The sequence below is a fragment of the Vicia villosa genome, linkage group LG5, assembly GCF_029867415.1.
Source record: "Vicia villosa cultivar HV-30 ecotype Madison, WI linkage group LG5, Vvil1.0, whole genome shotgun sequence".
Taxonomy (NCBI): Eukaryota; Viridiplantae; Streptophyta; class Magnoliopsida; order Fabales; family Fabaceae; genus Vicia; species Vicia villosa.
Window position 1 is genome coordinate 781,441 of NC_081184.1, and position 24,950 is coordinate 806,390.

General features: G+C 31.9%; 2 protein-coding genes across 7 annotated transcripts; both read left to right on the forward strand.

Moving 5' to 3' along the window:
• Positions 1-2,251: 2,251 nt before the first annotated feature.
• Positions 2,252-7,920, forward strand: LOC131601077 (protein RDM16-like). Of its 6 annotated transcripts, XR_009283575.1 has the most exons (8): positions 2,252-2,586; positions 2,753-3,411; positions 3,533-3,817; positions 3,963-4,394; positions 4,489-4,683; positions 4,789-4,949; positions 6,569-7,745; positions 7,868-7,920. XR_009283575.1 is itself a non-coding variant. In XM_058872801.1 (7 exons), the coding sequence occupies exons 2-7, from the start codon at positions 2,920-2,922 to the stop codon at positions 7,449-7,451; spliced, it is 2,448 nt and encodes an 815-aa protein (XP_058728784.1). In that variant the 5' UTR covers positions 2,252-2,665; positions 2,753-2,919; the 3' UTR covers positions 7,452-7,920. The 6 variants fall into 6 exon arrangements, 5 of the variants coding, with proteins under 5 accessions (XP_058728784.1, XP_058728781.1, XP_058728782.1 ...); XM_058872801.1 differs by having other exon boundaries at positions 2,252-2,665; positions 6,569-7,920; XM_058872798.1 differs by having other exon boundaries at positions 6,569-7,920.
• Positions 7,921-8,148: 228 nt separating this feature from the next.
• LOC131601615 (nifU-like protein 4, mitochondrial) lies at positions 8,149-10,750 on the forward strand (the record flags this gene model as incomplete). The annotated part of the gene is made up of 4 exons (XM_058873479.1): positions 8,149-8,302; positions 8,379-8,540; positions 8,621-8,796; positions 10,208-10,750. Coding segments are annotated over 4 exons (603 nt in total), but the record flags the coding sequence as incomplete, so codon positions are not given.
• Between the last annotated feature and the right edge of the window lie 14,200 nt (positions 10,751-24,950).

A 24,950-nucleotide genomic window follows, 5' to 3' on the forward strand; every position in this document is an offset into this window, starting at 1 on the left:
AATTTGTTTGTGATGACCTTGTGACTTTGTTTATCTATTGTTCTATGTTAGGATGTCTGATGAGCATATCTTTGAAGTGAGGCATCTAGAAAACTATGCAGAAAAATTTATAGTCAACTTGAAGGTAAAGATTTATTCCTGCAGAAGGTAGGAGCTGACAGACCTACCTTGTGTTCATTCACTTTCAACCATGAAGAGTAGGAACCATAAGGTTGATTACTATATCCCTGAGTATTATATGAAATCAACATATATGGAAGCTTACAAACTTGTAATTCTTCCTGTTAATGGATCTAATATTGGGGTAAGAATAAAGTATCCTGATGTTCTGCTCTTAAAGTATAGGAAAATTCCTGAAAGGCCAAAAAAGAGGAGGAATTTAGAGTATAGTGAGATTGATGGCTTTGATAGAAAGATGAGAAGAAATGGATTCAATGTCAAGTGTAGTAGATGTACGAAACAAGGTCACAACAAGCTTATTTGCAAGGTGACAACGACTTGTCAAGCATCCAAATAATTCATACTTAAGCATCCCAACAGGTTCCTACTCAAGCATCCCAACAAGTTCCTAGTCGAACATCCCAACCAACATCACAACAAGCATCCAACCAAGTGACTAAAAAATCCAAGAAGTTACCAGTCAAAAGATCAACTACACCTTTTATACCACAACTAGGTTGAATGTAGCCAAAATTATTGGTGGTCCAACACCAACAAGGACAACACCTATTAAGAGATCCACACCAATTCGGAAAATTTAGTTTAGTGTTAGAGCCGTTGATTAGTTATGTTCTGTTAAGTTTAGTTAAGTTGCAACTTGTTAAGTTAAGTTTGTTGTTCAACCTGTAATGTAAGGTCTATTGGACCTATAATGTAATGTTTGAATATTGGTTGTTTACACCACATTATTAATGGATCAGACTTAAATGCTTTGTTCAATTGAATGTCTATATGTTTGAGATATAAACATATTTTAAAACAAACTGTTACAACTATTGCAACATTCTAAGTACCACCATATTTTAAAACAAACTGTTACAACTGACCCAAACTAATTCAAAGTGACACAATTGTTACAATATTCTAAATAGGACCACGACTAAAACAATACAAAATATTATCTTCCAAATTTTTCCCAAATTCATCATCTTCTTCATTTGAATTTGTAAGTCCCTTATCCGTTTCTTCAGTCCATCATTTGTTGCCTCTAAGGACTCCACCTCTATTTTTGTTGCATCAAGTTCATTTTGAAGCTTCTCCAACCTACTCTTTTGCTTCTTCATAAACTAGTCTTTATCATCCGCCTCATCATCATATAACTGTTGAAAATATCCATAGCCAACTTGTGTTGCATCCTGTGTAATTCACATTGCAATTTATCCACATCAAAACAAACATAAATGAAGAAGCAATTTAATATCCACAACCATTAAAAATATCCATATCAGAACAAACCGAAATGAAGATGCAAAATTGTTTAAGTAGAGATATACTCAATAAACTATTTAATGTGAATTTTTCCTTCAAATTTAGCTTTTAATAAAAAACATATATGTCAAAAATAATTAAAAAATAACAATACCATTGTACAAAATGAAGGGTTTAATGAAGACACACTAACAGTGTATAAATTTTTTTATACTGTCATCCAATAAAAATATACCAATCTGTCATATCATGCAATTAACTAAAAATTTATTGTCTACCTTGACGAGATACATGTTCATCATAGAATGAGAATGTAAATCCTTTTCAGAGTGAATGTATCATCATTTTTCTCTAAAATAAATATCTATAAATTTTTAAATATCCATATGAATCATCTGATACATATGAGAACTAAAACTAATGAAAAAAGAAGAAGAAGAGTTTATATTGCTTATTAATGTATAATTATAATATTTGATAAAAACAAATTAATACTATCATATAAAGTGATAGTCATGTGAATTTATTAAAACTTGAAAAAATTATAGATATATTAATACATATTATTATATATATTTTTTAAATAATTGATTAAATATCAACAACTTATTTTATTTCATACAATATACAAAATATAAAAAATTATAAATGTTCGATATTATCCGCTTTTCAAAAATTTTTGTCCGAAATTTTTTTACATCTCATCTGAGATTAAATTGAAATTTCAAAAATATGGGAGGTGACATGTATAATATAATGAGGTGGCAAGATAAATTCTCTGTATTTATTTCGTAATATTTTTGGAAAAAAAAATTGGTAGTAATATTTTCGAACCAAACGACTTCGTTTGAGGTGGATGAAAGAAGCGTGAGGTTTTGTTGGAGCAATACACAAAAACATTCCGAAAGAAGAGAAAACCCTGAATCGTGATTCGTGAAGAACCATGGCGAGGAGTAGTATTTTCCGATTGGGAACACGATTACGATCACTACTGTTAGGTCTATCTGTTCTAGTTTGCTTTTGATACGAGATTTCATCGACATTTATTTTGTCAATGAAGAAACGGATCTAATTTCAGCGTTTAATTTATATATATATATATATATGGATAGTGAAGTTTGATTTTGTTCAGAAATTTGAAGAAATCAACTGTCGGTAGTTAGTTTCTTCTTCATATTTACTCTGAATATTTTCCGAAGTTAGTTTCATCGGTTTTGTTAATTGTTGTGGTTACGTGGTTAGTTAGTTTTGGATCTAATAATTAACTTTATTTAATTTGTGGTTTAATATGTTACGTTACAAATTTTGTTTTGTTGTTTGGCAGGTTCACTCTACTTTGTTTGAAGCGAGATTAAAGGCTATGATCTACTTTACTTGGAAATTGGATGTATTTTCGGTGCAGGAATTTTTTGTAAAAACTAATCTAAAGTGATTCCTCAAACCCAATTCACGATAGAAAAGGAGGGAACAGAGTATCTCCCAAACCCTAAAATGGATGACAGAGACAAATCCGAAAGGCGAAACAGAGATCGACACTCCGACCGCGACCACAAGCATCATCGGAGCCGCCACGATTCCGATGACCACCGTCATCACCGATCGGACCGGAATGCCAAACACGAACACAAAACCAGAGAAGACCGAGAAGGAAGCAGAGATAGGGTATATGACAGAGACGAAAGAGAGGGTAGCAAAGGTAGGTCTAAAGTGAAGCGCGACGAAGAGAGGGAAGATTCAGTGGAGCCGCGACACTCCTCGCATTCTCACAAACGGAAGGATAGGGAACACAGTGAGGATCGGGATTTGGAGGATAAGAGAATTAGGGTTTCTGAAGAGAAGAGGGAAGTGAAGAAGGAACGTAGAAAGTTTGGGGATAAAGTGAAGAAAGATGAAGATTACGATAACGAGCCCAAAATCAAGGAGGAAGTGACTAATGGTGCCCATGGCTTTGCCTCTCCCAAAGATAACGCTTCTGTGCATAACGTGAGATTCTTTTATGTTAATTGCTGTGATTTATTTTGTTTCTGTTTAACTTGTTTACTTGCTTTTGGAATATTTGGAGAGTAATGCATTCATTGGTGTTTGGCGTGTTATGCTGTTTCAGGGCGTTGCGGTGGGATCTCCTGCTGCGGTGCATGATAGTGTGCCAGAGACGTCTTTGCCCCCTCCTCCTCCCTTTCCTTTAAAGGTATCTTCGATTTCTACCACAAATGAAAATAAGGGCGTTAGTATTGCCAGGTCTCATGAGGTTACTGGAAAATCTAGTACAGATGGGTCTTCTTCAACTGCTGGAAAACCTGGAAGCCTCTCTATTGATGCCTTAGCTAAGGCTAAGAAGACTTCACAAATGCAGAAAGAGTTGACAGAAAGGCTCAAGAGATTTCCTCAGGTAAATTGTTGTCTATTGTTTTGTTTCTACTAATGATTATCTTTTGTTAGCTGGATAGTTCTATGACAGCCTCTTTAGGATACTTATTTGTTTCACCTTAATTATACTTCTGAATGGATTACGTGCTATGCATTTTATTGTGCAGCTGAATAAGAGTTCTACCTCAAATTTGGGTCAGAAGACTGAATCTACAACAACGCCCTCTCTTAGTGCCGGAGTGGCATCAAGACCTGCCACCTCATCTTCTTCAGGTCCTGTTGCCAATATGCCAATTTTTCCTACTGCTGCTGCAAATCCTCCAGCTGGTAGTACTAGTCTTGCTGGTGTCGCAACTGCAACCAACATCGAAGCTGTCAGACGTGCTCAGGAGCTTGCTGCCAGGATGGGATTCCGTCACGATCCACAGTTTGCTCCTGTAATAAATATGTTTCCTGGCCAGACTGTAATACCAGATGGTACTATCCCTCAGAAACCAACCAAGGCTCCTGTTCTTCGTCTTGACGCCCAGGGACGGGAAATAGATGAACATGGAAATGTTGTTAGTGTAGCTAAGCCAAGCAACCTAAGCACATTAAAGGTATGTAGTTTTCTCAATTGTCTTTTTGTCATTTATCCTTTTTTCTATGTAAGATTGTTGTCTTAACCCTACATTCTGTGTCCGAGGATTCCAGGTCAACATTAATAAACAGAAGAAGGATGCGTTTGAAATACTAAAACCTGTATTGGAAGTTGATCCTGAATCTAATCCTCATTTTGATGAGAGGATGGGTATCGACAAAACAAAGCTCCTGCGGCCCAAGAGGATGAATTTTTTGTTTGTGGAGGAAGGAAAATGGTCCAGAGATGCCGAATCAATAAAATTGAAGGTTTCTTTATGTTCTTCCATTTTTTCGTTCTAGTTACTTGCACTTTTACTTATTTCTTTCCAATTGTCTTATGTGTGCTTTGCGATTGTTATTTTCCTCCTGCAGAGTAAATTTGGAGAAGCTCAAGCAAAAGAGCAGAAGGCCAAACAAGCACAGCTAGCAAAGGCAAACGCTGCTCCTGATATAAATCCTAACTTAATAGAGATAACAGAGAGAGTTGTAATAAAAGAAAAACTGAAGGACCAAATTCCCGAAATTGAGTGGTGGTAAGTTCTTGCTTTACTTGACTACTGGTTTTTATTTAAGTTTTCTGTTTGCTAAGGTCAAGGATTTTTTCAAAGAAATTCAACTAGCATTCATTATATGCATGTTTAAGAGGTTATGACTGTATGCTAAATGATGATTAAAATCATGTTAGATGAAAGCTCAATGTGATAAATAGAAATTGAACTGCCAGGCTGTTTGAAAAAAATTGCAACTGCGCAACAATGCTGTTTGACTAGAAATTACAAGGATTTTTTGATGTCTTGAACTTCATTGAGTGTGTGGTTTAGCATGTTGGCGGCCAATCAGAGACATAGATTATGGGCGATTTGTTGAACTTGGTCCTAGGAAGTCTAATGTCTGAAGTGTATTCTATAACAAGGAAGAAGTCAATGCTGTTTGGAGATATGGAGGTGTACGGGAAAAGTAAATATAGGTGGATCTGTTTTGGGTTGGGTTAGACATTTGACTGGTGTGAAAGTTAGGCGGGTATCTATCTTCTCGGGGGAGTTATATGAGCTTTTAGTTGATTGAGCAGCACATTACACCAGAAGGGTCTTTCCTTGTGCTTTCCATTCTCTTTATGATTCTAAAATTTCTGGTCTGACTTGTTGGATAGGGTGATGAGTTTTTCCCAGACTTTTTAGATATCCATGCCACTGCAGTTAGAATATGAGTTAATTAATTAATAAGGAGAATGAGAGATGTTGCCTATAAATAGAAGGGGTGTTTGAGAGAGAGGGTATATTAGAATTTGATTGGAAAGGGGCCATTTTGGCATTGCGGAGGTGCATGCCCTCGAAATTCTGCAATATTATTCTGTAACAAAGGGGAGGTGCATGCCATCCAATATGATAAGTGGAGTGAGAATGATCATGTTGTAGGGTTAGTCTTGGGGACTTGGGAAAAAGTTCACCCCTTACACTAATGCCGCCAGAAGCAATTTAGGCTGCTGATTTTAATTAGGAGAAATAGATGTAGTTATCTATGAAGCACGGACACCCCAAATTTGACCCCGACACTGACACGGCGACACCGATAAAAATTTGAAAAAATGAATAAATTAAACGTAATCACAAGTGTCGGTGGAAGTGTCCGATACCGACACGGACACGGACACGCCTGTTTTCAGAGGTGTCGGTGCCACATAGGTAGTTATAGATGCCTATGTGTTGGTTTGGGCAGACTTTACAATATATTGGTACTTGTTTGGGTGCAGACCTTGGGGGAGGTCATTACAATAAGTTCACCCCTTACACTAATGCCCCCAACAAGCCCTCTTTGTATTGCATCTTACCGTCTGGTGGAGAAGGGAGTATGGGGTTTTATTTTACTAGCAGAATTAGAATTAGTAGAAGTGAAGGGTCTTTTGCTCTCCATGCAATTGTTGATAGTCTGTCAGGCAGTATCTTTCCCCCAGATAATGATATAACATAATATGACTTGGCTGCAAAAATAACAATATGACATGAATGACTACTAAATATAGTATTGCTTGTCTTGAGGATATTATCTTGTTATTTAAATTGTTTAAAAACTAGAATCAGAAAACGTATTCAAAATATTTGTCTCTCCATGTCTGTGTATTTTAAATCTTAAATTAACTTTTAGAATTTGTCAGGGACGTGGGACTTCTGCTTTCTGGAAATTATGGTGACATTGCTAACGGAACTATAGGCGAAGACATACTGAAAATGGAAAAAATCACCTTTTATGTGGAGCATCCTCGTCCCATTGAACCACCTGCTGAGCCTGCCCCTCCACCACCTCAACCCCTCAAGCTAACCAAAAAGGAGCAGAAGAAACTCAGGACCCAAAGGCGAATAGCTAAGCAGAAAGAGCGGCAGGAGATGATTAGACAGGGTGTCATAGAACCACCAAAACCAAAGGTCAAGATGAGCAATTTAATGAAAGTACTAGGGACTGAAGCAACTCAAGATCCCACTAGGCTTGAAAAGGAAGTCCGTAATGCAGCTGCTGAGCGTGAGCAGGCTCACATAGATAGGAATATTGCACGGAAGCTTACTCCTGCCGAGCTGCGTGAGAAGAAGGAAAGGAAGCTGTTCGATGACCCAAATACATTGGACACACTTGTCTCACTTTACAGGATTAACGACCTCTCTCATCCAAAGGCCCGCTTTAGCGTTGATGTTAATGCTCAAGAAAACCGTTTGACTGGATGTTCTGTGATTTGTGATGGTGTTAGTGTTGTTGTGGTTGAAGGTGGCAGCAAGTCAATTAAGAGGTATGGGAAACTTATGCTTAGACGTATCAATTGGAGTGATTTTTCTAAAAAGAAAGAGGAAGATGAAGATTCAGATGATGACAAGCCTGCCAATAAATGTGTTCTGGTATGGCAAGGAAGTATTGCCAAACCAAGCTTTAATAGGTTCAGTGTTCATGATTGCATCACCGAAGCAGCTGCTCGGAAAGTTTTTGTGGATGCTGGGGTTCCTCATTATTGGGACCAAGCTGTCAACTACGTAGATGATGAAGCTGCTTGAATTGTCTTCTAATGTTTTTGGTCATATTATATAGCATGCCAGTCAGTCTTTTGGTGAGTGATTCAGTTATACAATTTACAATCAGCAGAATTTTGAACAAAATTAGCTGTTGGCTGTCTCTGGTTTCCTGTTGTCAATGATGTCTACATTTACTAAAAATTTGCTTGCATCATTTAGTGGTGTAAACTTTCTCACATCCATTTGGAAAGTGCCCCTTTCAGTACGCCTATGATCATGTGCAATGTCACATGGTTAAAAATGTTAGGCCTTCAGGATTTTCTGCAATGTTTCCGAGTATGTAAACTTACTTTCTTTCTCACTATTATGTTTGAATCTGCAAACATTATGTTGATCTTGCTTCTGGTATATCAGTAATCTTCCCCTGTCTTGCTAAAACCATGTTTCAATGCAAACAGGTGGCACTATGTATGGCATCAGTATCATGTCAATGCACGATGTTACTTTGATCTTTGAGTTGTAGAATTACTTATGATATCACTATAATTATTTGTTGGATATTTGAATGTTATCTTTTACTTCAGAGGCATTTTTCTTCAAGGTACAAAAATGAAGACATGAATATTTTCATGTTGATTAATTTATTTACATTTGAGGTATATATATTTTTTAATGAATATAATTAGAAAACTGGATATAATATAATTAATTCAATTTCTACAAAGTGTTTTACCTCTAAAATCTAAAAGTATCCAATAATAACCTAATTACAATTCGTTCACGCTACCTCGCCGCAACGCCGTCGTTTCAACACCGCAACCGCCACAACAATGCTTTCTCCTCCTCTTCCTCTTCCTCCGCCTCTCCGTTTCCATCTCCATTTTCCACCACCGGTTTGTTTCTCTGCTTCTTCATCATCTCCAATTTTCCTCTTCTTCTTCGAATATTGAACTGTTCGCGTTGAAACAGGACAAAAGAGGAGTATGTTTATCCAAACGCAATCCACTCCCAATCCAGAATCTCTCATGTTTCATCCCGGTAAGGCGGTTATGGATATTGGAAGCGCCGATTTCCCTAACGCTCGTTCCGCCTTGAATTCTCCTCTCGCCAAATCGCTCTTCGCTGTTGACGGTACTTCCCTCGCTCTATCTTCATTCCTTTCAATTTTATATGTGTTTTCTGATTGTGTTTTTATATGATTATTATTGCAGGAATTACTCGTGTTTTCTTTGGATCCGATTTTGTTACAGTTACCAAATCGGAAGATGCTTCCTGGGAATTTCTTAAGCCGGAAATCTTTGCTGCTATTATGGATTTCTACTCTTCCGGTGAACCTCTTTTTCTAGATTCTCAAGCTGCTGCATCCAAAGACACCGCAATTCACGATGTAAGTTTAAGTTCTCTGCATTATTTTTAATTTAAACTTTGTTAAATCTTTATTTTGATTATCCTAGTTTGTTCTTCTTTCTTTCTGGTGAGTTTTTTTGTGTAGTAATAATGTTGCTTAATTATATTGAGCATTAAGAGCTTCCGTAATAATGTTGCCTAATTATATTGAGCATTAAGAGCTTCGGTTCACACTCATCTCTGTTTCTGTAATTTGCATTCTATTTTATTTTATGTTTTTATTGGTTGGAGTCCTTGTATATTACATATTCAAATAAGAAATTTGTGTGAATGTGTTGATACTTGAGTTGATAGAAGATGATAGCGTGTAGAATAGTGGTTAATTAGAATAGTTAAAAGTTGTTAAGAGTTGTTATTGAAGTTAGTTGGTTAGTTAGTTGAGTTTGTTATAGGACTATTTGTATACATAGGAGAATACTATGTAGAGTTGAGGATTATTGGGTATTGAAATCATTTGTGAATAGAGTGACTACTCTATTGTGAAGGGGAATCTCTTTGAGGAGAAGGTTTCTCTCCTATTTCTTATAAATAAAAGTCTTCTTTCTTTATAATCCAATTCTTGGGTTCCTAACTGAAGACCTGACCTTAATTTAGGGGCGGAGCCAGGATTGAGCAACTAGGGGAGCTAGCTAGCTTTATAAATTAAAACTCATCCAACAAATGATATTTACCAGGTTATTAGTTAGTATTCATAATGGTCCAAACAATAGTTACATTACAAATCAATTCTCACAAGCTTGCAGCTCGGTTTGTGAGATGAGGAACATCAAAGGAGTACTAACTAGGAACTCCAGAGTTCAAATCCTAGTAACTAACATAACACACTAATTCACTAACATTCTAAAATTTACCTATAAAGAAATAATATAGATCTATTTGAAACTTTTTAGCAATTATCTTTTCAAAATCACATAACATATCAATTCATTCTTAAATGTATTATTTCCTTAATAATTGCCCCTCACAAATAAAATAAAAACATAACGAAATTAAAATAAGAGATTGAGAGGATGTATAACTGAAACGAAAGGAAAGTGAAACACAATGCTTGAATAGTGAGATGGATGATTGATGAATGGGAGGGTTGGAGCCTCAAGTGGGTAAAAGAGATTATAGTATATTAAGTATGCAACTTTTTTTTTTTAAATTTCAGGAGGGGCTGGAACCCCTGTTGCTTAGTACTTACTTCGTCCCTCCATCCCTGCCTCAATTAAAAAACGGTCGGCATTCTCCTGTATCTTTTAAGTTGCAAGTCTAAATACTTTCCAATAGGTTTCCCTAAACATTTTTTTAGGTGACCCAAGTGCACAGATTATGAGATTTGACTAGCTTATGGCACCTTGGAGATGCCAAAACTAAATGGCATGCTAACCTTACCTGTTTTCATACAGGATGATTCTGAAACAGTTGCAATGATCAAGGAACTTTTAAAGACTCGTATTCGACCAGCTGTACAAGATGATGGTGGGGACATTGTATGGAACTTTATGAATTTTATGTAGTATAGCACACGATAATCTTCAAAAAGACCAAATTTTGAAATTTTAACAAACTTCATGGCTTTTATGTAGTATAACACACAAAAATTTAATAAAATAAATATATGAAAGTTTAACGAGCTTCTGACTTTTATATAGTATAGACTACGACAATCTTCAAAAAGATCAAATTTTGTAAGTTTAACGAGCTTCGTGACTTTTATGAAATATACCACACGAAAATCTTCCAAATACCAATGTATGCATGTTTAACGAACTTTGTGTATGTTAGTTATATAGTATTACAGACGAAAATCTTCGAAAATACCAAAGTTTGCAAATTTAACAAACTTCGTGACTTTTATGTAGTATAGCACACGAAAATCTTCAAAAAGAACTAAACTTTCATAGTTTAACGAACTTCGTGACTTTTATGTAGTATAGCACACGAAAATCATCCAAAATATCATTGTATGCAAGCTTAAGTAACTTCATGACTTTTATGTAGTATAGCACACGAAAATCATCCAAGAAACCAAACTTTGCAATTTATGAAACTTTTTGAATTTTATGTAGTATAGCACACGATAATCTTCAAAAAGACCAAATTTTGCAAGTTTAACAAACTTCATGCCTTTTATGCATTATACCACACAAAAGTTTAATAAAATGAATGTATGAAAGTTTAACAAACTCAGACTTTTATATAGTATAGCACAAGAATATCTTCAAAAAGACCAAATTTTGTAAGTTTAACGAGCTTCGTGACTTTCATGAAGTATACCAAACGAAAATCTTCCAAATACCAATGTATGCATGTTTAACGAACTTTGTGTATGTTATATAGTATAGCAGACGAAATTCTTCGAAAATACCAAAGTTTGCAAGTTTAACGAACTTCGTGACTTTTATGTAGTATAGCACACGGAAATCTTCAAAAAGAACCAAATTTTCAAAGTTTAACGAACTTCGAGACTTTCATGTTGTATAGCACACAAAAATCTTCCAAAATATCCTTGTATGCAAGCTTAACTAACTTCATGACTTTTATGTAGTATAGCACACGAAAATCATCCAAAATACCAAAATTTGCAATTTAAGGAACTTTGCGAATTTTATGTAGTATACAACACGAATTCTTCAAAAAGACCAAATTTTGAAAGTTTAACAAACTTCATGGCTTTTATGTAGTATAAGACACAAAAATTTAATAAAATAAATGTATGAAAGTTTAATGAACTTCTGACTTTTATATAGTATAGCACACGAAATTCTTCAAAAAGACCAAATTTTGTAAGTTTAACGAGCTTCGTGACTTTTAAGAAATATACCACACGAAAATCTTTCAAAGACCAATGTATGCAAGTTTATCGAACTTTGTGTATGTTTTGTAATATAGCCGACCAAAATCTTTTGAAATACCAAAGTTTGCAAGTTTAACAAACTTATTGACTTTTATGTAGTATAGCACACAAAACTCTTCTAAAAGACCAAATTTTTTAAGTTTAACGAGCTTCGTGACTTTTATGAAATATACCCCACGAAAATCTTCCAAACACCAATGTATGCAAGTTTATCGAACTTTGTGTATGTTATGTAATATAGCAGACAAAAATCTTCTGAAATACCAGACTTTGCAAGTTTAAAAAACTTCTTGATTTTTATGTAGTATAGCACACGAAAATCTTCTAAAAGACCAAATTTTACAAATTTAACGAACTTCTTGACATTTATGTATTATATTACAAGAAATTCTTCCAAAATATCATTGTATGCAAGCTTTACTAACTTCATGACTTTTATATAGTATAGCACACGAAAATCATCCATAATACTAATCATTGCAATTTATGGAACTTTATGAATTTTATGTAGTATAGCACACGATAATCTTCAAAAAGACCAAATTTTGAAATTTTAACAAACTTCATGGCTTTTATGTAGTATAACACACAAAATTTAATAAAATACATATATGAAAGTTTAACGAGCTTCTGACTTTTATATAATATAGACTACGAAAATCTTCAAAAAGGTCAAATTTTGTAAGTTTAACGAGCTTCGTGACGTTTATGAAATATACCACACGAAAATCTTCCAAATACCAATGTATGCATGTTTAACGAACTTTGTGTATGTTAGTTATATAGTATTACAGACGAAAATCTTCGAAAATACCAAAGTTTGCAAGTTTAACAAACTTCGTGACTTTTATGTAGTATAGCACACGAAAATCTTCAAAAAGAACTAAACTTTCATAGTTTAACGAACTTCGTGACTTTTATGTAGTATAGCACACGAAAATCATCCAAAATATCATTGTATGCAAGCTTAAGTAACTTCATGACTTTTATGTAGTACAGCACACGAAAATCATCCAAGAAACCAAACTTTGCAATTTATGGAACTTTTTGAATTTTATGTAGTATAGCACACGATAATCTTCAAAAAGACCAAATTTTGCAAGTTTAACAAACTTCATGCCTTTTATGCATTATACCACACAAAAGTTTAATAAAATGAATGTATGAAAGTTTAACAAACTCAGACTTTTATATAGTATAGCACAAGAATATCTTCAAAAAGACCAAATTTTGTAAGTTTAACGAGCTTCGTGACTTTCATGAAGTATACCAAACGAAAATCTTCCAAATACCAATGTATGCATGTTTAACGAACTTTGTGTATGTTATATAGTATAGCAGACGAAATTCTTCGAAAATACCAAAGTTTGCAAGTTTAACGAACTTCGTGACTTTTATGTAGTATAGCACACGGAAATCTTCAAAAAGAACCAAATTTTCAAAGTTTAACGAACTTCGAGACTTTCATGTTGTATAGCACACAAAAATCTTCCAAAATATCCTTGTATGCAAGCTTAACTAACTTCATGACTTTTATGTAGTATAGCACACGAAAATCATCCAAAATACCAAAATTTGCAATTTAAGGAACTTTGCGAATTTTATGTAGTATACAACACGAATTCTTCAAAAAGACCAAATTTTGAAAGTTTAACAAACTTCATGGCTTTTATGTAGTGTAAGACACAAAAATTTAATAAAATAAATGTATGAAAGTTTAATGAACTTCTGACTTTTATATAGTATAGCACACGAAATTCTTCAAAAAGACCAAATTTTGTAAGTTTAACGAGCTTCGTGACTTTTAAGAAATATACCACACGAAAATCTTTCAAAGACCAATGTATGCAAGTTTATCGAACTTTGTGTATGTTTTGTAATATAGCCGACCAAAATCTTTTGAAATACCAAAGTTTGCAAGTTTAACAAACTTATTGACTTTTATGTAGTATAGCACACGAAACTCTTCTAAAAGACCAAATTTTTTAAGTTTAACGAGCTTCGTGACTTTTATGAAATATACCACACGAAAATCTTCCATATACCAATGTATGCAAGTTTATCGAACTTTGTGTATGTTATGTAATATAGCAGACAAAAATCTTCTGAAATACCAGAGTTTGCAAGTTTAAAAAACTTCTTGACTTTTATGTAGTATAGCACACGAAAATCTTCTAAAAGACCAAATTTTACAAATTTAACGAACTTCTTGACATTTATGTATTATATTACAAGAAATTCTTCCAAAATATCATTGTATGCAAGCTTTACTAACTTCATGACTTTTATATAGTATAGCACACGAAAATCATCCATAATACTAATCATTGCAATTTATGGAACTTTATGAATTTTATGTAGTATAGCACACGATAATCTTCAAAAAGACCAAATTTTGAAATTTTAACAAACTTCATGGCTTTTATGTAGTATAACACACAAAAATTTAATAAAATAAATATATGAAAGTTTAACGAGCTTCTGACTTTTATATAGTATAGACTACGAAAATCTTCAAAAAGATCAAATTTTGTAAGTTTAACGAGCTTCGTGACTTTTATGAAATATACCACACGAAAATCTTCCAAATACCAATGTATGCATGTTTAACGAACTTTGTGTATGTTAGTTATATAGTATTACAGACGAAAATCTTCGAAAATACCAAAGTTTGCAAGTTTAACAAACTTCGTGACTTTTATGTAGTATAGCACACGAAAATCTTCAAAAAGAACTAAACTTTCATAGTTTAACGAACTTCGTGACTTTTATGTAGTATAGCACACGAAAATCATCCAAAATATCATTGTATGCAAGCTTAAGTAACTTCATGACTTTTATGTAGTATAGCACACGAAAATCATCCAAGAAACCAAACTTTGCAATTTATGGAACTTTTTGAATTTTATGTAGTATAGCACACGATAATCTTCAAAAAGACAAAATTTTGCAAGTTTAACAAACTTCATGCCTTTTATGCATTATACCACACAAAAGTTTAATAAAATGAATGTATGAAAGTTTAATAAACTCAGACTTTTATATAGTATAGCACAAGAATATCTTCAAAAAGACCAAATTTTGTAAGTTTAACGAGCTTCGTGACTTTCATGAAGTATACCAAACGAAAATCTTCCAAATACCAATGTATGCATGTTTAACGAACTTTGTGTATGTTATATAGTATAGCAGACGAAAATCTTCGAAAATACCAAAGTTTGCAAGTTTAACGAACTTCGTGACTTTTATGTAGTATAGCACACGGAAATCATCAAAAAGAACCAAATTTTCAAAGTTTAACGAACTTCGAGACTTTCATGTTGTATAGCACACGAAAATCTTCCAAAATATCCTTGAATGCAAGCTTAACTAACTTCATGACTTTTATGTAGTATAGCACACGAAAATCATCCAAAATACCAAAATTTGCAATTTAAGGAACTTTGCGAATTTTATGTAGTATACAACACGAATTCTTCAAAAAGACCAAATTTTGAAAGTTTAACAAACTTCATGGCTTTTATGTAGTGTAAGACACAAAAATTTAATAAAATAAATGTATGAAAGTTTAATGAACTTCTGACTTTTATATAGTATAGCACACGAAATTCTTCAAAAAGACCAAATTTTGTAAGTTTAACGAGCTTCGTGACTTTTAAGAAATATACCACACGAAAATCTTTCAAAGACCAATGTATGCAAGTTTATCGAACTTTGTGTATGTTTTGTAATATAGCCGACCAAAATCTTTTGAAATACCAAAGTTTGCAAGTTTAACAAACTTATTGACTTTTATGTAGTATAGCACACGAAACTCTTCTAAAAGACCAAATTTTTTAAGTTTAACGAGCTTCGTGACTTTTATGAAATATACCACACGAAAATCTTCCATATACCAATGTATGCAAGTTTATCGAACTTTGTGTATGTTATGTAATATAGCAGACAAAAATCTTCTGAAATACCAGAGTTTGCAAGTTTAAAAAACTTCTTGACTTTTATGTAGTATAGCACACGAAAATCTTCTAAAAGACCAAATTTTACAAATTTAACGAACTTCTTGACATTTATGTATTATATTACAAGAAATTCTTCCAAAATATCATTGTATGCAAGCTTTACTAACTTCATGACTTTTATATAGTATAGCACACGAAAATCATCCATAATACTAATCATTGCAATTTATGGAACTTTATGAATTTTATGTAGTATAGCACACGATAATCTTCAAAAAGACCAAATTTTGAAATTTTAACAAACTTCATGGCTTTTATGTAGTATAACACACAAAATTTAAATAAATACATATATGAAAGTTTAACGAGCTTCTGACTTTTATATAATATAGACTACGAAAATCTTCAAAAAGATCAAATTTTGTAAGTTTAACGAGCTTCGTGACGTTTATGAAATATACCACACGAAAATCTTCCAAATACCAATGTATGCATGTTTAACGAACTTTGTGTATGTTAGTTATATAGTATTACAGACGAAAATCTTCGAAAATACCAAAGTTTGCAAGTTTAACAAACTTCGTGACTTTTATGTAGTATAGCACACGAAAATCTTCAAAAAGAACTAAACTTTCATAGTTTAACGAACTTCGTGACTTTTATGTAGTATAGCACACGAAAATCATCCAAAATATCATTGTATGCAAGCTTAAGTAACTTCATGACTTTTATGTAGTACAGCACACGAAAATCATCCAAGAAACCAAACTTTGCAATTTATGGAACTTTTTGAATTTTATGTAGTATAGCACACGATAATCTTCAAAAAGACCAAATTTTGCAAGTTTAACAAACTTCATGCCTTTTATGCATTATACCACACAAAAGTTTAATAAAATGAATGTATGAAAGTTTAACAAACTCAGACTTTTATATAGTATAGCACAAGAATATCTTCAAAAAGACCAAATTTTGTAAGTTTAACGAGCTTCGTGACTTTCATGAAGTATACCAAACGAAAATCTTCCAAATACCAATGTATGCATGTTTAACGAACTTTGTGTATGTTATATAGTATAGCAGACGAAATTCTTCGAAAATACCAAAGTTTGCAAGTTTAACGAACTTCGTGACTTTTATGTAGTATAGCACACGGAAATCTTCAAAAAGAACCAAATTTTCAAAGTTTAACGAACTTCGAGACTTTCATGTTGTATAGCACACAAAAATCTTCCAAAATATCCTTGTATGCAAGCTTAACTAACTTCATGACTTTTATGTAGTATAGCACACGAAAATCATCCAAAATACCAAAATTTGCAATTTAAGGAACTTTGCGAATTTTATGTAGTATACAACACGAATTCTTCAAAAAGACCAAATTTTGAAAGTTTAACAAACTTCATGGCTTTTATGTAGTGTAAGACACAAAAATTTAATAAAATAAATGTATGAAAGTTTAATGAACTTCTGACTTTTATATAGTATAGCACACGAAATTCTTCAAAAAGACCAAATTTTGTAAGTTTAACGAGCTTCGTGACTTTTAAGAAATATACCACACGAAAATCTTTCAAAGACCAATGTATGCAAGTTTATCGAACTTTGTGTATGTTTTGTAATATAGCCGACCAAAATCTTTTGAAATACCAAAGTTTGCAAGTTTAACAAACTTATTGACTTTTATGTAGTATAGCACACGAAACTCTTCTAAAAGACCAAATTTTTTAAGTTTAACGAGCTTCGTGACTTTTATGAAATATACCACACGAAAATCTTCCATATACCAATGTATGCAAGTTTATCGAACTTTGTGTATGTTATGTAATATAGCAGACAAAAATCTTCTGAAATACCAGAGTTTGCAAGTTTAAAAAACTTCTTGACTTTTATGTAGTATAGCACACGAAAATCTTCTAAAAGACCAAATTTTACAAATTTAACGAACTTCTTGACATTTATGTATTATATTACAAGAAATTCTTCCAAAATATCATTGTATGCAAGCTTTACTAACTTCATGACTTTTATATAGTATAGCACACGAAAATCATCCATAATACTAATCATTGCAATTTATGGAACTTTATGAATTTTATGTAGTATAGCACACGATAATCTTCAAAAAGACCAAATTTTGAAATTTTAACAAACTTCATGGCTTTTATGTAGTATAACACACAAAAATTTAATAAAATAAATATATGAAAGTTTAACGAGCTTCTGACTTTTATATAGTATAGACTACGAAAATCTTCAAAAAGATCAAATTTTGTAAGTTTAACGAGCTTCGTGACTTTTATGAAATATACCACACGAAAATCTTCCAAATACCAATGTATGCATGTTTAACGAACTTTGTGTATGTTAGTTATATAGTATTACAGACGAAAATCTTCGAAAATACCAAAGTTTGCAAGTTTAACAAACTTCGTGACTTTTATGTAGTATAGCACACGAAAATCTTCAAAAAGAACTAAACTTTCATAGTTTAACGAACTTCGTGACTTTTATGTAGTATAGCACACGAAAATCATCCAAAATATCATTGTATGCAAGCTTAAGTAACTTCATGACTTTTATGTAGTATAGCACACGAAAATCATCCAAGAAACCAAACTTTGCAATTTATGGAACTTTTTGAATTTTATGTAGTATAGCACACGATAATCTTCAAAAAGACAAAATTTTGCAAGTTTAACAAACTTCATGCCTTTTATGCATTATACCACACAAAAGTTTAATAAAATGAATGTATGAAAGTTTAATAAACTCAGACTTTTATATAGTATAGCACAAGAATATCTTCAAAAAGACCAAATTTTGTAAGTTTAACGAGCTTCGTGACTTTCATGAAGTATACCAAACGAAAATCTTCCAAATACCAATGTATGCATGTTTAACGAACTTTGTGTATGTTATATAGTATAGCAGACGAAAATCTTCGAAAATACCAAAGTTTGCAAGTTTAACGAACTTCGTGACTTTTATGTAGTATAGCACACGGAAATCATCAAAAAGAACCAAATTTTCAAAGTTTAACGAACTTCGAGACTTTCATGTTGTATAGCACACGAAAATCTTCCAAAATATCCTTGAATGCAAGCTTAACTAACTTCATGACTTTTATGTAGTATAGCACACGAAAATCATCCAAAATACCAAAATTTGCAATTTAAGGAACTTTGCGAATTTTATGTAGTATACAACACGAATTCTTCAAAAAGACCAAATTTTGAAAGTTTAACAAACTTCATGGCTTTTATGTAGTGTAAGACACAAAAATTTAATAAAATAAATGTATGAAAGTTTAATGAACTTCTGACTTTTATATAGTATAGCACACGAAATTCTTCAAAAAGACCAAATTTTGTAAGTTTAACGAGCTTCGTGACTTTTAAGAAATATACCACACGAAAATCTTTCAAAGACCAATGTATGCAAGTTTATCGAACTTTGTGTATGTTTTGTAATATAGCCGACCAAAATCTTTTGAAATACCAAAGTTTGCAAGTTTAACAAACTTATTGACTTTTATGTAGTATAGCACACGAAACTCTTCTAAAAGACCAAATTTTTTAAGTTTAACGAGCTTCGTGACTTTTATGAAATATACCACACGAAAATCTTCCATATACCAATGTATGCAAGTTTATCGAACTTTGTGTATGTTATGTAATATAGCAGACAAAAATCTTCTGAAATACCAGAGTTTGCAAGTTTAAAAAACTTCTTGACTTTTATGTAGTATAGCACACGAAAATCTTCTAAAAGACCAAATTTTACAAATTTAACGAACTTCTTGACATTTATGTATTATATTACAAGAAATTCTTCCAAAATATCATTGTATGCAAGCTTTACTAACTTCATGACTTTTATATAGTATAGCACACGAAAATCATCCATAATACTAATCATTGCAATTTATGGAACTTTATGAATTTTATGTAGTATAGCACACGATAATCTTCAAAAAGACCAAATTTTGAAATTTTAACAAACTTCATGGCTTTTATGTAGTATAACACACAAAAATTTAATAAAATAAATATATGAAAGTTTAACGAGCTTCTGACTTTTATATAGTATAGACTACGAAAATCTTCAAAAAGATCAAATTTTGTAAGTTTAACGAGCTTTGTGACTTTTATGAAATATACCAAACGAAAATCTTCCAAATACCAATGTATGCATGTTTAACGAACTTTGTGTATGTTAGTTATATAGTATTACAGACGAAAATCTTCGAAAATACCAAAGTTTGCAAGTTTAACAAACTTCGTGACTTTTATGTAGTATAGCACACGAAAATCTTCAAAAAGAACTAAACTTTCATAGTTTAACGAACTTCGTGACTTTTATGTAGTATAGCACACGAAAATCATCCAAAATATCATTGTATGCAAGCTTAAGTAACTTCATGACTTTTATGTAGTATAGCACACGAAAATCATCCAAGAAACCAAACTTTGCAATTTATGGAACTTTTTGAATTTTATGTAGTATAGCACACGATAATCTTCAAAAAGACAAAATTTTGCAAGTTTAACAAACTTCATGCCTTTTATGCATTATACCACACAAAAGTTTAATAAAATGAATGTATGAAAGTTTAATAAACTCAGACTTTTATATAGTATAGCACAAGAATATCTTCAAAAAGACCAAATTTTGTAAGTTTAACGAGCTTCGTGACTTTCATGAAGTATACCAAACGAAAATCTTCCAAATACCAATGTATGCATGTTTAACGAACTTTGTGTATGTTATATAGTATAGCAGACGAAAATCTTCGAAAATACCAAAGTTTGCAAGTTTAACGAACTTCGTGACTTTTATGTAGTATAGCACACGGAAATCATCAAAAAGAACCAAATTTTCAAAGTTTAACGAACTTCGAGACTTTCATGTTGTATAGCACACGAAAATCTTCCAAAATATCCTTGAATGCAAGCTTAACTAACTTCATGACTTTTATGTAGTATAGCACACGAAAATCATCCAAAATACCAAAATTTGCAATTTAAGGAACTTTGCGAATTTTATGTAGTATACAACACGAATTCTTCAAAAAGACCAAATTTTGAAAGTTTAACAAACTTCATGGCTTTTATGTAGTATAAGACACAAAAATTTAATAAAATAAATGTATGAAAGTTTAATGAACTTCTGACTTTTATATAGTATAACACACGAAATTCTTCAAAAAGACCAAATTTTGTAAGTTTAACGAGCTTCGTGACTTTTAAGAAATATACCACACGAAAATCTTCCAAATACCAATGTATGCAAGTTTATCGAACTTTGTGTATGTTTTGTAATATAGCCGACGAAAATCTTTTGAAATACCAAAGTTTGCAAGTTTAACAAACTTATTGACTTTTATGTAGTATAGCACACGAAACTCTTCTAAAAGACCAAATTTTGTAAGTTTAACGAGCTTCGTGACTTTTATGAAATATACCACACGAAAATCTTCCAAAATATCATTGTTTGCAAGCTTAACTAAGTTCATGACTTTTATGTAGTATAGCACACGAAAATCATCAAAAATACCAAAATTTGCAATTTAAGGAACTTTGTGAATTTTATGTAGTATATAGCACACAAAATCTTCAAAAAGACCAAATTTAAGAAGTTTAACAAACTTCATGGCTTTTATGTAGTATAAGACACAAAAATTTAATAAAATAAATGTAAGAAAGTTTAACGAACTCCTGACTTTTATATAGTATAAAGCACACGAAAATCTTCAAAAAGACCAAATTTTGTAAGTTTAACGAGCTTCGTGACTTTTAAGAAATATACCACACGAAAATCTTCCAAATACCAATGTATGCAAGTTTATCGAACTTTGTGTATGTTTTGTAATATAGCCGACGAAAATCATCTGAAAAACCAAAGTTTGCAAGTTTAACAAACTTATTGACTTTTATGTAGTATAGCACACGAAACTCTTCTAAAAGACCAAATTTTGTAAGTTTAACGAGCTTCGTGACTTTTATGAAATATACCACACGAAAATCTTCCAAACACCAATGTATGCAAGTTTATCGAACTTTGTGTATGTTATGTAATATAGCAGACAAAAATCTTCTGAAATACCAGAGTTTGCAAGTTTAAAAAACTTCTTGACTTTTATGTAGTATAGCACACGAAAATCTTCTAAAAGACTAAATTTTACAAATTTTACGAACTTCTTGACACTTATGTATTATATTACAAGAAATTCTTCCAAAATATCATTGTATGCAAGCTTTACTAACTTCATGACTTTTATGTAGTATAGCACACGAAAATCATCCATAATACTAATCATTGCAATTTAGGGAATTTTATGAATTTTATGTAGTATAGCACACGATAATCTTCAAAAAGACCAAATTTTGAAATTTTAACAAACTTCATGGCTTTTATGTAGTATAACACACAAAAATTTAATAAAATAAATATATGAAAGTTTAACGAGCTTCTGACTTTTATATAGTATAGACTACGAAAATCTTCAAAAAGATCAAATTTTGTAAGTTTAACGAGCTTCGTGACTTTTATGAAATATACCACACGAAAATCTTCCAAATACCAATGTATGCATGTTTAACGAACTTTGTGTATGCTAGTTATATAGTATTACAGACGAAAATCTTCGAAAATACCAAATTTGCCAGTTTAACAAACTTCGTGACTTTTATGTAGTATAGCACACGAAAATCTTCAAAAAGAACTAAACTTTCATAGTTTAACGAACTTCGTGACTTTTATGTAGTATAGCACACGAAAATCATCCAAAATATCATTGTATGCAAGCTTAAGTAACTTCATGACTTTTATGTAGTATAGCACACGAAAATCATCCAAGAAACCAAACTTTGCAATTTATGGAACTTTTTGAATTTTATGTAGTATAGCACACGATAATCTTCAAAAAGACCAAATTTTGCAAGTTTAACAAACTTCATGCCTTTTATGCATTATACCACACAAAAGTTTAATAAAATGAATGTATGAAAGTTTAACAAACTCAGACTTTTATATAGTATAGCACAAGAATATCTTCAAAAAGACCAAATTTTGTAAGTTTAACGAGCTTCGTGACTTTCATGAAGTATACCAAACGAAAATCTTCCAAATACCAATGTATGCATGTTTAACGAACTTTGTGTATGTTATATAGTATAGCAGACGAAAATCTTCGAAAATACCAAAGTTTGCAAGTTTAACGAACTTCGTGACTTTTATGTAGTATAGCACACGGATATCTTCAAAAAGAACCAAATTTTCAAAGTTTAACGAACTTCGAGACTTTCATGTTGTATAGCACACGAAAATCTTCCAAAATATCCTTGTATGCAAGCTTAACTAACTTCATGACTTTTATGTAGTATAGCACACGAAAATCATCCAAAATACCAAAATTTGCAATTTAAGGAACTTTGCGAATTTTATGTAGTATACAGCACACGAATTCTTCAAAAAGACCAAATTTAAGAAAGTTTAACAAACTTCATGGCTTTTATGTAGTATAACACAAAAATTTAATAAAATAAATGTAAGAAAGTTTAACGAACTTCTGACTTTTATATAGTATAAAGCACACGAAAATCTTCAAAAAGACCAAATTTTGTAAGTTTAACGAGCTTCGTGACTTTTAAGAAATATACCACACGAAAATCTTCCAAATACCAATGTATGCAAGTTTATCGAACTTTGTGTATGTTTTGTAATATAGCCGACGAAAATCTTTTGAAATACCAAAGTTGCAAGTTTAACAAACTTATTGACTTTTATGTAGTATAGCACACGAAACTCTTCTAAAAGGCCAAATTTTGTAAGTTTAACGAGCTTCGTGACTTTTATGAAATATACCACACGAAAATCTTCCAAAATATCATTGTTTGCAAGCTTAACTAACTTCATGACTTTTATGTAGTATAGCACACGAAAATCATCAAAAATACCAAAATTTGCAATTTAAGGAACTTTGTGAATTTTATGTAGTATATAGCACACAAAATCTTCAAAAAGACCAAATTTAGAAAGTTTAACAAACTTCATGGCTTTTATGTAGTATAAGACACAAAAATTTAATAAAATAAATGTAAGAAAGTTTAACGAACTTCTGACTTTTATATAGTATAAAGCACACGAAAATCTCAAAAAGACCAAGTTTTGTAAGTTTAACGAGCTTCGTGACTTTTAAGAAATATACCACACGAAAATCTTCCAAATACCAATGTATGCAAGTTTATCGAACTTTGTGTATGTTTTGTAATATAGCCGACGAAAATCATCTGAAATACCAAAGTTTGCAAGTTTAACAAACTTATTGACTTTTATGTAGTATAGCACACGAAACTCTTCTAAAAGACCAAATTTTGTAAGTTTAACGAGCTTCGTGACTTTTATGAAATATACCACACGAAAATCTTCCAAATACCAATGTATGCAAGTTTATCGAACTTTGTGTATGTTATGTAATATAGCAGACAAAAATCTTCTGAAATACCAGAGTTTGCAAGTTTTAAAAACGTCTTGACTTTTATGTAGTATAGCACACGAAAATCTTCTAAAAGACCAAATTTTACAAATTTTACGAACTTCTTGACATTTATGTATTATATTACAAGAAATTCTTCCAAAATATCATTGTATGCAAGCTTTACTAACTTCATGACTTTTATGTAGTATAGCACACGGAAATCATCCATAATACTAATCATTGCAATTTATGGAACTTTATGAATTTTATGTAGTATAGCACACGATAATCTTCAAAAAGACCAAATTTTGAAATTTTAACAAACTTCATGGCTTTTATGTAGTATAACACACAAAAATTTAATAAAATAAATATATGAAAGTTTAACGAGCTTCTGACTTTTATATAGTATAGACTACGAAAATCTTCAAAAAGATCAAATTTTGTAAGTTTAACGAGCTTCGTGACTTTTATGAAATATACCACACGAAAATCTTCCAAATACCAATGTATGCATGTTTAACGAACTTTGTGTATGTTAGTTATATAGTATTACAGACGAAAATCTTCGAAAATACCAAAGTTTGCAAGTTTAACAAACTTCGTGACTTTTATGTAGTATAGCACACGAAAATCTTCAAAAAGAACTAAACTTTCATAGTTTAACGAACTTCGTGACTTTTATGTAGTATAGCACACGAAAATCATCCAAAATATCATTGTATGTAAGCTTAAGTAACTTCATGACTTTTATGTAGTATAGCACACGAAAATCATCCAAGAAATCAAACTTTGCAATTTATGGAACTTTTTGAATTTTATGTAGTATAGCACACGATAATCTTCAAAAA